Source organism: Gorilla gorilla, chromosome 21 (genome assembly GCF_029281585.2).
Source record: "Gorilla gorilla gorilla isolate KB3781 chromosome 21, NHGRI_mGorGor1-v2.1_pri, whole genome shotgun sequence".
In the NCBI taxonomy this organism is placed as follows: domain Eukaryota; kingdom Metazoa; phylum Chordata; class Mammalia; order Primates; family Hominidae; genus Gorilla; species Gorilla gorilla.
The window spans coordinates 26,261,622-26,278,585 of NC_073245.2; the positions used below are offsets into that span (position 1 = coordinate 26,261,622).

The following is a 16,964-nucleotide window of genomic DNA, read 5'->3' on the forward strand; positions in this document are numbered from 1 at the left end:
GAAATCATAGACATCAGTTCTATGGGACCACTGGGCTGGTTTCAGTATCAGCCTATGAGCCATGTGCTCCGTAGAAACTGACCTGCTTCACCTAACCACACACACTGAGTGTGGCTGAGCTTTGTGTTCTATTCCAGCAAAGGGGTTCTCTGTAAATGCAAGGCATGGATTGAGCAACCCATTTCTGATGGCCCCACACAGACACATCATATTAACATTAATTTATAGGCTGTCCTGTTGAATTTAAAAACAATCTTTTCATTTATGGACGGGGCCGAGATGATTATGTTGAGGCCCGGAGGGTACACAGATTATGTGATGCCCAGGCATCCTGGGCTTGAGGACACAATGCGTCTGTGCAGTTGCTGGTCTAAGTCATAAACTGAGCCCCACAGCTAGCACGTAGCTTTGTGACAGCTGTGTCTGCATGGGGCTTTTGTCTTCTATTCACAAAGCAAGGATTAGGTAGGAGCCCAAAGACAGGGCGGGAACTTTACTTGGGCCTGCTGGTGCTGCAGTACGTAAGTTGGACACACCGCAGCTAGGCATCTGAGGGTCTGAGGAGATGGTCCTTCTCCATGGCAAGAGCCTCTGAAATCTCAGAGCTCCAAACGCACCAAAGGTCAAAGAAAAAGAGCAGAACAGCCAGCCCCTGCATGGCGCAGGACAGCACTCTCCGCTCCGATCTTGTCCTTCCGTTGTTAATATTTAATTCAGAAGCTTCTTTCTTTCTCCCTATTATGTGGGAGTTTGAAGGCTGAGTCTCAGCTGTCATATGCCCTTATCTTTCCTCCCCCAGAAATATCCTGAAACAGTGGTAGCTAATGGGAAAACATGATTCCCTTTACAAAATTCTGGTCAGCAACCTTTCAGGCGCCTTTAATCTGGCCTCTACCTGCCTCTCCAATCCCACGCTGCCCTGTTGTTCTCTTCATATCATAGCCAGGATGGGTGATTTCTGCCATTCAAGGTCTTTTCTCAATCTGGGCTGATCTCTCTGGCACTCAATTCTCATCTCTTAGGTCTCAGCCCAAACGTTGCTTGCCAGGGAGCCTCCGAGCCTCCCAGACTAGAGCATTTCCCTAGCACGTGCTCCCCAGCATCCTTGACTTTTCCATCATGACATGTATCACAATTTGCAGTCATACAGTTGTGCAATTATTGGTCCATGTCTTGAGTGGAATGGGAGCTCCCAGAGGGAAGACCTGTGGCCATGATGTCCATGCTGCCTACCGCTGCGTGTCCAGCACTGGGCCCTGGGCCAGGATATAGAAGACACTCGTGAATGTGTGTTCATTGACTGGTGGATTGCGGGGCCCTGATGAGGAGCCAACTCTTCTCTAACAAGGAGTAAGAAGGACACAGCCAGCTTGCTCTGCACTCTCTGTGCCATGCTCCTTCTCAACTAGGTGGCCAGTGGAGCCACAAGAATGGCCAGAGTTCCTTCCCCTCTCCCACTGCAGGAGGAGGAGCTGGGGAGGCGGCCATGACATGAATCAACACAGGTGGCTTCAAGTAGGGCAAGCGTCCTCCATTCCTTATGAACTTTCTCAGGCCAACTTCAAATACCCTTGTCATCTCACTGTCTTTGTCCCTCCCAACTCCCAGCCCCCAGCCCCCAAGGGTTACAGAGTGAGAGAGGGGCCATGGGGATGGCAGGCAGGGAAGAATGGCACACAGCGTATGCTCACGAGATGAGGACCTATGCTGGGGAGCAGGCTTGAGGTGTGCGGTAGAAGATCCTGGCTGGCACCGGTGTCTTCTGGGCAGAGCTGTACACACGGGCAACTCTTCCAATGCCCAACTCGTCCAAGTTCTTCGGATAAGAAGTCTGAAGGAATACTCCAGGTCCCAAACCCTGAAGGGAATGCTGCACTCCTTGACCAGAAATCCTTTACTAAAAACAAACAACTACACATAGGTGCGCTGAGAGACTGTTGCTCTAGGAGAAGGCACTGAAAACCCTTCAGAAATGTAAACATGGCCTTTCCCATTCACTTGTAAGGGATAAGTAGCCAGTATTTTAATCACTCTGCAGCTGAAGGCTTGCACCCACTGTGGGTCAACTCTTCGTATTACATTCATTGAAATCAAACTTCAAACAACACACCAAAAAGTCATTTGTGATGGCAGGCCACCCCACTCCTTTCTCATGGCTTCTAGCTTGTTTTTAGGAGAAAAGCTAACAGAGTTTAGAAATCAACCAAAGTGCAATTTTTTTTAAACCCTTAATTACCACAAACTGGTATTTCTTATTGTTTTCTGTGATTCTTTTCTCTGGAGATTGTCCTGGCAGCTTTGACAGAGCAGTTGCAGCCCGCCCTCCTTCCTTCCTTCTGCAAGAGTGGGAAGGAACGCTGGAGTCACAGGAATAGCAAACCCCGAGGCTGTTCTCCAGTGAGATGCTCTCAGGCACAACTGTAAGTGCTACTGGAAAGACACAAACACTTCTGCAAATGTTAATTGTGCATAAGAATACTGGACACTTTGAGGAAAAGAATTCTGCTTTCAAGCAGTGATGTTTAATTATATTTTTCACATTTTCCCCACAGGATTTAATTTCTGGAGAAAGGCTTCCCTCTTTCTGGTGATATGTCTTGATGTTACCAAACCATTTCCTATATTTAATCTTGTGGGGCTTTCTGCGTTTTCCTTTATGCATTTCCCATTTTGTACCCAGTACACTTCCCCATCTTCGATGCTTAGCGAAAGATGGCTTGTGCATCTTTTTGCAAACATATCCATTTGTCTCTTGCTGAATGGGGAAGAATCTGCCTTTTCGGCAATGGAGAAGGGGAAAACCAAGTCAATGAACTTCAAATTCCCAGTGTTTGGAGAGGTAATCCTTAGGAAAAAACCTCATTATTTCATTTTCAAATACAAGAGTATATTTCAAATGAGGACAGTCAAAGAAAGGATGTTTTGCATTTAGTCAATTTTGCAAGAGTCACACAGGAGACAACTTTCTAGAAAGGCATGGGGTAACCTTGGGAGATGTGCCACAGCCTAGTGCCCAGAGTTCCCGGATGGTAAGTGCACGCATGTGCTATTTGCAGGTAACAAGGATGAACTCACATCCTTCAACCCCTTCAGTTCAGTCAACTGCCTTTTTGTTCCTTCTACCATTTTAAAGTTTAACAGGGTTCTACTGGATCCCAAATGATCATTCTCAAGGTAACACCCTGGTCAACACTAACATCACCCCTCTAACCCAAAGGTACCACTACGGGATCAATTTGAAACAGTATGCTTCAGAAATTTGTAATAATGGGCAACTTTTGTCAATTTGGAAATAATTCCCTATGTGCAAAGTTCAAAATTGTGTACCACAGAATCATTTCCTATCTAACGAACTGTCATCAGTAAAAGCAGTCTCAACAGAAAAAAACCCCAAAACCAAAAAACAAACAAACAAAAAAAAACCAAGAAAGTCAATAGCCAGGTCTTCTTGCATGTGAAAAAGGAGGAATACACAAGGTTTAATTTGCGAGAATGAGTCTCTGTAGATTAATGGTCTTTAATTAGTTTTCCCAAAACCTAAATCACCTGTCATGATAAGCTAAGTAAAACTAAAGCAGTTAATTTTGCCATCTCACTGTCCTTGTCCCTTCCAGCCCCTAGTTAATTTTGCCATGGATTTATTTTGCCTAACTTTTCTACTCCCCTTCTTTTATTTAACATGAAAAAAGAAAGACCTTTCTGATAAAGTCGGATCTGAATCACTCCTATAGGTGTGTGTCAGATTATGGAAGGAGAAGGGTCTCCTGCGGCAGAGACGTTCAACTGTCAACTGATGACACCTCAAGGCAACATTTTAATCAAGGCAACATTTTAGGCATTTATAAACGACAGTGTACTTGAAAACCTAATGCTACTGTTTGAAGCATGTCAGGCCTGAATCGCTATGCACATTCTCTGAGGGGACAAGGCAAGCCTGTGGCAGGCTCAGAGTATCAGTAAGGAGCCACATCCCCTTAGCACGTGGCTCTGCATCCCTGACTGCGCACCTGAGGAAATGGGGTCTTGTGGTTTTGTGCTGCAGGAGATGTGTCCAGAAAAAAAAAAAATCTTGCCTTTAAAAGTTGAATCCAGAACACCATCGTGACCCTGCACCACAGCTGCTCCCCAAGGGTGCCTCCACCTCTGAGTCCATGGCATGCTCTAGCCGTGAAAGCTTTTGGCTGCTTCTGCTCAGACTTGGACGCATATGCTGTCTACAACTCTGAGTAGATCAGGGACCAAATTGGGCAGAACTAGCTCTTTCTGCATAAAATTGTAAATAGAATCGGCCCTGGGGTGGGATACCCTGTTTGTGTATCTTCAAAGCATCCCCCATTATGAGCCACAGAATCTTCTAGATGTCAGTCATTGGGGAAGCCAGCATGACTTGGTTACTCCCTATTCATATGCCAAAATTAATCACGAGGTTAAATGTGAATCTTTCTAATTCAGCAATAGCAAGGTCTGAGTGGGAACTGGGCGGAAGGTTACAATAGCAGTGATATAAACAAATTTAGTGCACATATTTATCATGCAAGCAAGACCTAGGAGTGAATGTCAAAACTACTTAAATAAAAAATTGTTTAAGTTCCTTAGATTTGTCCAACTGACTGCAAAAAGTATTTATGTTCATGGAACTTCAATTTGAATTGCCTAAAGTGGTCAGCTTGGCGTTACTTTGTTATTTGATGACTTGAAAGTAATAAAATATCCATTTGTTAATTTTCTTTCACTCTTTTAAATTAGTCCAAATCAATGGAGTTTCCATTTGTTATCCTAACTCTGTCATCTGTCTTATCTTCACTCCAGAAAGGAATTCTGTTGTTTAGATGTGACTTTTCATTTGCTTTTCAACTTTCCCTCATGTTTTATTCAGAATCAGCTGCCTTTAAATCAGATTGGAAGTATGTACTTCACGTCCACATATGAGGGACTGTAATGAGTCCGAATGACATGGTTTATTCCTCTGCTGTAACCACGAGCTGGAATGAAACTCAAGAGACCATCCAGCACCACAGCTTCATTTTCAGATGGGGAGACTGAGGCCTAGAGAGGCAAAACGACTCCCATATTATGACCGGCCTTGGCCAGAGCTTGCTAGTAGTACTCAAACTCCAAACTCAACTATAATTACTTAAGGTGAGGATTAGAATAGAAGGATCTTCTGATTCCAGAACTTCTTACAAACACATGTCTATTTATTCTTGCCAAACCTTCTGTGTGATTTTTACAAAATGCTTACCAGGAGCCTAGTCTCCAATACCGGCCTCAAAGGCCAAGAGATAGATTATCTGGTCAGTTTGAAGAGAAACCACTTAGTTTACTCAGCAAATGAGGGACCATCTTTAGGGCTTAAGACTCCTCTTAAATAAATGACCTATGGTTAATTATTATCTACCCAGCTCTTATCCCTTAATCTCTAGTTTGAAATTCTCTGGTAGTAATTGCTCCTAAACCTATGCCTGTAATCACAACTGCAGACAAAAGCAGGTCCTTCTGCAGCAAAAATGTCCTCATTTTTTTTTCACACTATACTATGATATTTAATTAGTGCAATACTAGTTTTCCTCCTTATAGGGATAATTGCACATTTACGCATATTTTTCAGGTTGGAGAACTTTGTTGTGAAGGCATTCTCTAGAAGATGGAATGCAAACATGTTCTGTTAACCACTCATTTATGACTTCAGTCATTACTATCACTGCATCTTCTGCAACACAAATGCTGAGTTATACATTATGTATATTTCCAAGAACATTAGATCAATGTTTAAACAGACTAGTATGAATGATCATGTTACAGACCTAAAATAAGCTGAGCTACAGGGTAGATGCCATAACTTCATTTAATATTGATAGCAGCTCAATTTAAATTTTGAAAAAGCAAATACATTTAATAAATTTGGTGTGAATTATTACATATTTTGATGGAACTACTGTACAGAATGTATACATATATAAATCTATAGATAGAATTATATACATTTGAGTATATACCACATACATATTTTTTCCACTCACATTTTTCTCTTTAGTAAAACAAAGCAGTTTTACTGTACACAGAAGTGCAATGCTACATTAAGTCCTGAGTAATTTAAGGTATCATTAATAAACTGCTATAAATTCTAGTTTTCCAGCCAAAGATCCAATAGATTCTGTAACAAAAAATGTGAATAATACTTAAAAATATGCATTTAGCTTTGCGTTCATTTTGTGCTTAGCAGAAAAAGCTCAAGAATGCACAGTAGCCATTTAGATTTGGGAGAATGTTCTTGAATATTCAAGGTTAAATAAATATCCTAATTGTAGGGATTTATAGAAGTTTTAAGTGATGTTGTCTACATCCAATTTGTCAAGCGTGGAAGACTACCTTCATGATTGGATCAAAAAATCCCTTTTGCAGAATATGAAATTCTGTGTAAACATCAGTGTTTGGGTTTTATATAAAAGTTCTGATTCAAATGAGGGAAAAAAAGAAAAAAATACAATGAAATAATTTAAAATGCTTTTCTTGGAATATAGCCAGCCACATGGAAGAAATATAAAAAATACGAGTATATTTTGGTGAAAGAGGAAACCAGATGAAAGTCATTTAAGGGTGGTCTGGTAAGCCACCCACTTTGGGAGGTCCCAGGCTGGCTGGGCTCAGGGAACCCACGATGGCCCAACTACATCTATCTTGCCACAGGGGACGAACTTTGCTGCGCAGTGAGAAGGAAGCACTGTGGGAAAAGGCCACGTTCAACCGCAATGGAATGGTAACGGCTGCCTGTCAGGGCCACATCAGCAGGCAGAGCATCCCATCCCCAAACTCAGGCACTAGGTATGGAAACGTGAGGTGGCCCGGGCCCGCTGCTGCACGTCTGCCTTCAGCAGGAGGAGGCAGACCCGGATCCTCACATGGGGGAGCTGCCCTGCATCAGAGCCCGCTTTGACGAGAAGGCACTGCTATGGTGGTTCCTCCATCGCCCCTGGCTCTACCCCGTCCCATGGCTGCTGTAGTCAAAGACTCCTTTCTTGAAGAATGGTGAAAACTCACAAATGGTATGTTTCGAGAGAGTCAGTCCCACTTTGTTGATGTGGAGGGGAGATGTTGCGGACTGGAGCATCACGCTGAAAAAGTCCCTGAGGTATTTCTGTGGAAGAGACAAGAGTTAAGAACATGGTCAATTGGGAGGTCAAGGCGGGTGGGATCGCCTGAGCTCAGGAGTTTGAGACCAGTCCAGGCAACATGGAGAAACCTCATCTCTACAAAAAATAAAGAAATTAGCTGGACAGGGTGGTGCACTGAGGCAGGAGGATCACTTGAGCCCAGGAGGTAGAGGCTGCAGTGAGCTGTGATGGTGCCACTGCACTCCTGCCTGGGTGATAAAGCAAGACCCTGTCTCAATCAATCAATCAATCAATCAATCAATCAATCAATCAGAATACGGTCAAGATACTGTTGGATGGTGTCAAGAAGAGAAAAAATTTCCAGAAACAACTTCCCACCCACCTGGAAAGTGCTATCATTGTCATTAAAACCAGCACGTGAGGAATGTCCTCCACTGTCCCACCTGTCATCAGACCAACCAGAGAAGACGGAGTCACAAAACACATAAGCACAGAAGAAATATCTTTGGCTCAGCACTGATTCTGGGCAGCACTGCCTCAGATCTACAGCAGACAATGCCTAGGGAAATGTCAAGGGTGCCAGGCACAGGGGATTGGCCTCTCAGCCACAGTGTCACTAGTTAATCTCTTATTTAAAAAAGTCATTTCCTCCCCGCTCCCAGTTACTCATTAAATAGAAAGATGATTAAAAAAAAAAAAAAAAAAGGCCGGCCATCTGTACAAGGTTAAATGTGCTGCTTACTGGTATTTTAAAATTGCACAGTCAGTATCTGTTTTGAATCCTTCTTATAAAATAAAGGGAAAGCAATACTGAGGACAAGAGGGTCAGTTCCAAGTACTGATATTTACAGATCTTTTTGCATGTCCTATAATCATCAACAAAAAGGAATCCTTACTACAATTAATTGCTCCAGACCCCTGCTGCATGTTTGTTGCAACATTATCTGCCGTTTTTGGCACTGAGAAAGCAAAGCATATGTGAGACTAGGCTCTGGGAACTGGAGATAAAATCAGATGTGGGAGCTGGAGGGATGTGTTCAAGGAAAAGAGGGCACACAAGAATAGTTAATATATTTGAGGCCAGGCAAATCTCATCCGTAACAGAAAATGGGCTGGAGGGAAGGGGTTAGACCCAAACCTTTATTATTGTCTCAGTGTGCTTAAAAAACCCAAACAACCCTGGCACAGTCTTAGGAATTACACATAATAATTCTGGACTCTGAGTAACAACAAAAAATTTGTGAAAGGCTCTCTCCCTCTCCCTCTCCCTCTCCCTCTCCCCACGGTCTCCCTCTCCCTCTCTTTCCACGGTCTCCCTCTGATGCCGAGCCGAAGCTGGACGGTACTGCTGCCATCTCAGCTCACTGCAACCTCCCTGCCTGATTCTCCTGCCTCAGCCTGCCGAGTGCCTGCGATTGCAGGCGCACGCCGCCACGCCTGACTGGTTTTCGTATTTTTTTGGTGGAGACGGGGCTTCGCTGTGTCAGCCGGGCTGGTCTCCAGCTCCTAACCACGAGTGATCTGCCAGCCTCGGCCTCCCGAGGTGCCGGGATTGCAGACGTAGTCTCATTAACTCGGTGCTCAATGGTGCCCATGCTGGAGTGCAGTGGCGTGATCTCGGCTCGCTACAACCACCTCCCAGCCACCTGCCTTGGCCTCCCAAAGAGCCGAGATTGCAGCCTCTGCCCGGCCGCCCCCCCGTCTGGGAAGCGAGGAGCGTCTCCGCCTGGCCGCCCATTGTCTGGGATGTGAGGAGCCCCTCTGCCTGGCTGCCCAGTCTGGAAAGTGAGGAGCGTCTCTGCCCAGCCGCCATCCCATCTAGGAAGTGAGGAGTGCCTCTTCCCGGCCGCCATCCCATCTAGGAAGTGAGGAACGTCTCTGCCCGGCCGCCCATCGTCTGAGATGTGGGGAGCACCTCTGTCCTGCCGTCCCGTCCGGGATGTGAGGAGCGTCTCTGCCCGGCCGCCCCGTCTGAGAAGTGAGGAGACCCTCTGCCTGGCAACCGCCCCGTCTGAGAAGTGAGCAGCCCCTCCGCCCGGCAGCCGCCCCGTCTGAGAAGTGAGGAGCCCCTCCGCCCAGCAGCCACCCCGTCTGGGAAGTGAGGAGCGTCTCCGCCCGGCAGCCACCTCGTCCGGGAGGGAGGTGGGGGGGTCAGCCCCCCACCCGGCCAGCCACCCCGTCCGGGAGGGAGGTGGGGGGATCAGCCTCCCGCCCGGCCAGCCGCCCTGTCCGGGAGGTGAGGGGCGCCTCTGCCTGGCCACCCCTACTGGGAAGTGAGGAGCCCCTCTGCCCGGCCAGCCGCCCCGTCCGGGAGGGAGGTGGGGGGATCAGCCCCCCACCCGGCCAGCCGCCCCATCTGGGAGGGAGGTGGGGGTGTCAGCCCCCCGCCCGGCCAGCTGCCCCATCTGGGAGGGAGGTGGGGGGGTTAGCCCCCCGCCTGGCCAGCCGCCCCCGTTCGGGAGGTGAGGGGCGCCTCTGCCCGGCCGCCCCTACTGGGAAGTGAGGAGCCCCTCTGCCCGGCCAGCCGCCCCATCCGGGAGGGAGGTGGGGGGGTCAGCCCCCCACCTGGCCAGCTGCCCCCGTTCGGGAGGTGAGGGGCGCCTCTGCCCGGCCGCCCCTACTGGGAAGTGAGGAGCCCCTCTGCCCGGCCAGCCGCCCCGTCTGGGAGGGAGGTGGGGGGGTCAGCCCCCCGCCCGGCCAGCCGCCCCGTCGGGGAGGTGAGGGGCGCCTCTGCCCGGCCACCCCTACTGGGAAGTGAGGAGCCCCTCTGCCCGGCCAGCCGCCCCGTCTGGGAGGGAGGTGGGGGGGTCAGCCCCCCGCCTGGCCAGCCGCCCCGTCTGGGAGGGAGGTGGGGGGGTCAGCCCCCTGCCCGGCCAGCCGCCCCCGTTCGGGAGGTGAGGGGCGCCTCTGCCCGGCTGCCCCTACTGGGAAGTGAGGAGCCCCTCTGCCCGGCCAGCCGCCCCGTCCGGGAGGGAGGTGGGGGGGTCAGCCCTCCCGCCCGGCCAGCCGCCCTGTCTGGGAGGGAGGTGGGGGGGTCAGCCCCCCGCCCGGCCAGCCAACCCGTCCAGGAGGGAGGTGGGGGGGGTCAGCCCCCCGCCCGGCCAGCCACCCCGTCCGGGAGGTGAGGGGCGCCTCTGCCCGGCCGCCCCTACTGGGAAGTGAGGAGCCCCTCTGCCCGGCCACCACCCCGTCTGGGAGGTGTACCCAACAGCTCATTGAGAACGGGCCATGAAGACAATGGCAGTTTTGTGGAATAGAAAGGGGAGAAAGGTGGGGAAAAGATTGGGAAATCGGATGGTTGCCGTGTCTGTGTAGAAAGAGGTAGACATGGGAGACTTCATTTTGTTCTGTACTAAGAAAAATTCTTCTGCCTTGGGATCCTGTTGATCTGTGACCTTACCCCCAACCCTGTGCTCTCTGAAACATGTGCTGTATCCACTCAGGGTTGAATGGATTAAGGGCGTTGCAAGATGTGCTTTGTTAACCAGATGCTTAAAGGCAGCATGCTCGTTAAGAGTCATCACCACTCCCTAATCTCAAGTACCCAGGGACACAAACACTGCGGAAGGCCGCAAGGTCCTCTGCCTAGGAAAACCAGAGAACTTTGTTCACTTGTTTATCTGCTGACCTTCCCTCCACTATTGTCCTGTGACCCTGCCAAATTCCCCTCTGCAAGAAACACCTAAGAATGATCAATAAAAAATAAAAAAGAAAAAAAAAAAAAAAAAGAGAGAAAAAAAAATTTGTGAAAGCAACATGGCCTAAGCCTGGAGCAGTAGTTCCCAACAAGAGGCAGTTCTGCCCCATAGGGTGTTCAGCAGTGTTTGGTGGCAGTTTTGAGTGTCACATAGGGGTGCACAGGCAGTGTACCTGGTGGATGCTGGCCAGGGATGCTGCTAACATCTGCCAAAGCACAGGACAAAGAATTATCTGGCCCAAATGTCGACCATGCCACAGTTGAGAAGAGGAAGTAGAATTTAGCTACCTTTATGAATTGCCAACCTGAAATTTCCTTCTGAAAGAAGACATTCTACTCAACGAGAATTTGTTAATTCTCCTTCAAAATATTAATGAGGACTACTAACAACAACACTTGTAAAATAACTTAGTTTCTAAAAATCTTCTAACATCCAATGTTTTACACTTAATGGAAGTAAAACTGGTGCATGATAAATTGTACTTTTTGTTTTTCTTTTTTGAGATGGAGTCTTGATCTATCTCCCAGGCTGGAGTGCAGTGGTGCGATCTCAGCTCACCACAACCTCTGTCTCCTGGGTTCAAGCAATTCTCCTGCCTCAGCCTCCTGAGTAGCTGGGACTACAGGCATGTGCCACCATGCCCAGCTAATTTTTTTGTATTTTTAGTAGAGACGGGGTTTCACCATGTTGGCCAGGCTGGTCTCAAATGCCTGACCTCAAATGATCCACCCCACTTGGCCTCCCAAAGTATTGGGATTACAGGTGTGAGCCACTGTGCCCGGCCAGATAAACTGTACATTCTTTAAATGTATAACTTCATGAGTGCTGACCCATGTGAAACCACCATTAAATCAAGATAAATATTTGCATCCCCTTCAAAAGTTTCCTAAGGCCCCTAACTTTATGTTATCCTTACACTTGGCCTGGAATCACATCTTCTTCTGGTATTACCCATTTCCTGATAAGGAAGCTATTGCCAGGAGAGGTGAGCAAGGCTAGTAATCTAGAGAGAAGACTTGAAAGCAAGTATTCTCAACTCAAGATGTTTTTTCTTGTTCCATATCCCTAACTTACTGGTCTCATGGTACCCTCTCAAGAAACGATCCTGAAATTGAAATTAGGTATAGGTAAGAAGTTACGAAAATCAACTGCTGAAAAGTGAAGATCTTAATCGTAGTAATTATTTTTATCAGAGGGGCAAAGAGAGACCTGACTTCCACTTTTCTGCGGGAAGGGACCCTGAGAATATCAACTTTAAAGGGACTTGAATTGCATCAAACAGGGTCACCAGTACATATCGCAGACTACACTCAACCAGCCAACGCTCGCGGTGCAATGCCTGTGCACAACTGATTGTTCTGGGAAGATCAAGGGTGAGATGATTTGGAAAACGGGAGACGCAGAGCTTGCTGACTTGTGCGTGGAGCCACTGCTCTTTCACAGTTTAATGCATGATAGAGCAAGGCTCGCTGCACAGGCCTCATCTCGGGTAGCTCCTGTGGGCTCCGGCTTCAGGTCTCCCACAGGCTGCATTAACAGGCAGGCTGATGTTTACAGCAAAGCTGCCTTCAAGATGAACTCTGACAGACTGGAAGGCAATTTAAATCTGGAAGCAGATGTTATATCAGCATTTGTCATAATTAGTACACAAAGTAGGGTCCCTATAAAGGGCCAATAAAGCCTAAAGGGTATAATGAGAAGAGAAGTAAAAGTTAAAAATATAAATGAAAGGAAAAGAGGAAGTATTTGAGACACCTCCCTTCAAGAGCACCACCATGAGAAGAGAACAATACAACTGTCAGTAATGTCTTTTTCTTTAAATAAACTCATTAGTGTTGTTTGACAAAAACTCCAGATAGAGTGATCTGATTTGACTAATTCTAAACATTACAGAAGAGTTTTCTCTTCGCAAAACAAATTTCTGCTTAAGGAGAATTACGCAGCTTTCGCCTCCTTTACATAGCCTGCTTCCTTGGCGCAAAGAAATGATTTGATTAGGAAGTGTTCTTTCCAGCGACCTCAAAGTGCTCTAAAGTCTGTTAAGATGAGGCATGACCTTTGTTGGCCATGTCCAGAGCCACATGCTTCAAATGGGCTGAACAAATTCTGGCAAATGAAAAAAAAAAACAAGGGACTGGGGCTACAGCTGGGGACACAAGACAGAACTAAAATTCTAGAAAGTTCTTAAGGTCACAGACAGTGTCTCATTCTTCTCTGAAGCCCCCTATCATCCCTGGAACACTGCCAAGCTTAGGAAACGTGCTGAGAAGAAACCTTGCTGATTTTAATTAGTTATCTTTTTTTGAATTAAAGTATATGCACAGAAAACCACACACAAGTATACAGTTGAATACAGTTTCACAAAGTTAATATATCTATGCCATCAGCATCTAGATATGAATTATACAACACTTCCAGCCCCCAGGCAGCCCTCCTCGTACTCCCTCCTCCAGTACAAACCTTCCCTCAAGGGCAATCGCTATTCTGATTTCTAGCACCAGAGATTCGAATTGCCAGTTTTTGAACCTCATATGAGCGGAATCATTTGGGATATACTCTTTTGTGTCTGGCTTCCATGGCTTACTGCCATGTCTGTGAGATGCGGCCATGCTGTGCGCATAGCCGTGGTCTGTTGAGTACCAGCACTGTGCAGTATTTCACATCTGAACAAAACCACCGATTGGCTTTAACACAGGGATAAGCGGTGGTCACCGCTTTGGTCCTTTAGTCTGAACTCTTCTTCACTAATGATATCTACTTCCCAATACTACTGGTGTCTGATGAGTCAAGTTTATCACTATCCTTCCAATAAAGAAGTTTCCTGTAGAGATTTACACTCAAATCTAAGCTTAGCCAATGTACTTGAACTCTGCAATTTTATGTATATATTATATATATATATAATATTTAAAATACACATACTTACCTAACAACACACATTCATATTAGTAATTTTTATTGCCTGTGCTCACAATGTTTTCCACAGCATCAGTGGCTGAAGGGAGAAAATTAAAATCCCCCTGTCAAAGCTATCCTTTGTTGTTGACCCCAAAGTCACCGTAGCCCTCCCAGGATGTGAAAAATCAGTCCAGGTGTCAAGCTGCATCTCCCCAGGTCAGCACGCTTTATAAAAGAGCATTGCGAAAACTGAAGGATATTAGGAGTTTAAGTGACTTATCCAGGTCAGAAGGGCAAAGTGGGAAAAAGATTTGTGAAGTCCAATATCCAATGTGTTTCTGACTTTCACAGGACATTTTCTCCATTACAAAAAGAAATAAAAGCAGGCGTATTTAAATCTCTAGCACGTCAGGGACCACAGAAGGCCTGCAGCTCTTGCTCACCTGGTGGACAGTGACACACCTGAGTCTTTGCTTTGTCAAATGTCCTGTGTCAGGGCCACTGAGAACAGCAAAAGCACCTCCTAGGGTTGCACAACATTATGGCCCTGACTTGGATAGTTGGAGGAGGAAAGTCAGATTAAACCAAATCTTCTTTCAATATGATTGCAAACCAGAAATAAGATGGGATGGCAGAGCCAAAGGGGGCCTAGGAGAGGGTCTGTCTGACAGTGAGTGATCATGGGAAAGAGAAGAGGCTGAGAGAGAAAGGGGGCCACAGAGAGACAGAGGGGGCTGTCTAGGGGAGGACAAGAGAAACAGGGCTGGGATGGAGGGGAAGACAAAAGAGGTGGAAATGAAAAGGAAACCAAACCAGCACAACAACGTTGGAGACGGGTACCCATGATTTATTTGTTTACCAAGCTGGCAAAAAGAATTTAAGAATAATAAGAAATATATCAGATATCTATCTAGGTTATTTGCTTTTTGTGACTTGGACCAATACTGACGTAGGTGTTTTCTTATCGATACTTTCAGAAAATCAAATTTAGATGGCTAATCTTTACGGTATATTTCAGTGCTGACATAGAGTACCTCGATTTCATGAATTGCCTTTCTTCTATAGATTTTGGGCATATTTTGTTGCTCAGGGGCAGTGAGCAGGGGGTACAGGTAACTGGGAGACATGGACCCCCATGGGTCTGTTCCAAAGAAAGTGTGACCCTGTCACATGATGTTTAAAATCCCCCCAAAACAAACAAACACAAAATCCTGTACAGGACTATGAGCTTTCAAAGTGGAGGCTAGAAGACACGAGCAGAAGAAGGCGGGGTGTGGTGATATGAGAGACACCCTAGACTCAGGCTCCTGCCTGCCACCCACAGCTCCTGCCATCCCCTGCTTCTCAGTCAGGTCCCCTCTGCTGAGCCACATGGTCTCTCACCGGGCAAGTCTGTCTACACCGGGCATCTTAGCTGCTTGGGTCAGATGCACTGCCTTTCCTAGGCCTGATGGTGCTTTCGTGGGGACCAGCGGGCACTGGTTCTTCAGAGTTAAAAGTTCCTTACAAACACGGGGAAGGTCCTCTTTCTCTGCAAGGCTCACACTCTTCTACAGGGAGCCAAGGCAGCTCAGGGAATGCTTCGATATCTCCCTTACAGTGCCTTGGTGGGCACTGGCCATTCTCTGACTGCCCTGTATCCATTTCCCTTCCCAAACAGCAGCCCAATCCCCTTCTGAAGAAACACCTTTCCCCTCTCTGGGAATTGGTTAACTGGTTGACTTAAGGCATAGGACAGATAAGCTTTTCCCATGATATTCTGGGTGGACACCTTACAGCCAAAGAGCTAATCAAGCTACTAGCACTTGGAGTCTCCTGGAACCAAGGGTCCTTTGGGGGACACCTCTTCCAGATTGTGTAGCTGCTGTTATGGAGCATTTTCAAGAGTTTGAGAAATTCAGGAAAGCTGGGCAGTTTCAGGAGAGCCTTTGGTCTCTGTCCGTTCCCAAGGCTAGGAGCGAATGATTCCATCTGTTTACTGTGGTGACAGTCATTTTCTACTGTTTACCATCAAGTTAACTAACAATAATCTCACAGCGCTGGCAGGGGGCAGACAAGGGTCAGGAATCAGAAGAAACCTTCCTTGTAGAACACAATCAAGCTCCTCCAGGGCTAGTCTATGCTAAGATGGAGGTATCTGCCTATCACGCTCTTCTCTTAGGAAGAGGTTGATCCTAGGAGGCTCTGGAGAATCACATTTCAGATAGGTCAGAGTATCCCGGTGGTCCATCCACAGCTAGGCCTGAAGCTGGAAGGCTCCTGCCCCAGACCCTGATCTACACATAGCCCAATCTTTAAATTTCCAATGCCATTTCAAAAGACAACTACTGAACATTATCAATCTTTTGAACCAAAACACAGGCTAATAGGGTCTACTAATAGGGTCTAATAGTGTGTTAATAAGTTCTGAAAGGCAAAATGAACTCCCTACAGCAATACAGAGTAATTCAGCAAGAATTTAGTCCATTATATTAGAGCTTTAGCATGGCACCTCAATTAGTTTATGCATCAGGAAAAAAAATTGAAAATATAATTTGCTGCTACATGCTATTCCATTTAGACATTCTTGAAGGTCATTATATTACTATGATTCATGTGTGACCTACAATACAATTTCAGTCTGAGCTCTGCCTGAAAGGAAACATGCTTTGGAGTTACTGGAAAAACGTGGGCAAAATCTGGCCTTTAGGCAGCTTCTTTTGGGTTTTTCTTTTGAACTGTAAATCTTTTGGGTGAAATGCTGGTTTGCTCACAGGAACTAACCATGGATTTCATAGTCCATCCTGGCAAAAACCTGTGAAGTCAACAAGGAGCTGCATGGTGTGGCTTCCCTCCTCTCTTACACCCATTCCCTTTTAGGTCTGTGACCTTGAAATAAAGGACAATTTTAGACCAGGGGATGGAGGGAAGGAGGGGTGGTGTCCAAGTTCAGCTAACAGTCTGAGCAAGAGAGCAAGGCCAAGGCCAGCCTGTGCAAGGATCTGGGTGGGAAACAGCAGGATGTGAAGCAGAATGCAGAGGGCCTTGAATTTGGATTCAGCCTGCAGATACTTTGTACAAAGTTTCCGGTTCATGAGCTCATGTGAGCCCCTAAGACACCCTTAGGAGAGGGACAAGAATGGATGTCCTTTGTTTACAGAGGAAGTAACTGAGATTCCAAGAGGCAGTGACTTGGCTAAGGTCAACAGGTCATAAGAGGCTAAGTGACCAGCTCTTCAAATGTAGGAGAAAGCCATTATTGCCTAATTTAATTCCG

General features: G+C 46.7%; 1 protein-coding gene across 4 annotated transcripts in view; it reads right to left on the reverse strand.

Annotated features, from left to right (window-relative positions):
* Positions 1-5,827: 5,827 nt before the first annotated feature.
* Positions 5,828-16,964, reverse strand: part of KIF16B (kinesin family member 16B) — a 302,297-nt gene continuing 291,160 nt past the window's right edge. For all 4 annotated transcript variants that reach the window (XM_055373559.2, XM_019017553.4, XM_019017552.3 and 1 more), the window contains one exon: positions 5,828-7,135. In XM_055373559.2, the coding sequence (XP_055229534.2) occupies positions 6,977-7,135 (159 nt within the window). In that variant the 3' untranslated portion in view covers positions 5,828-6,976. The remainder of the gene's footprint in view (positions 7,136-16,964) is intronic.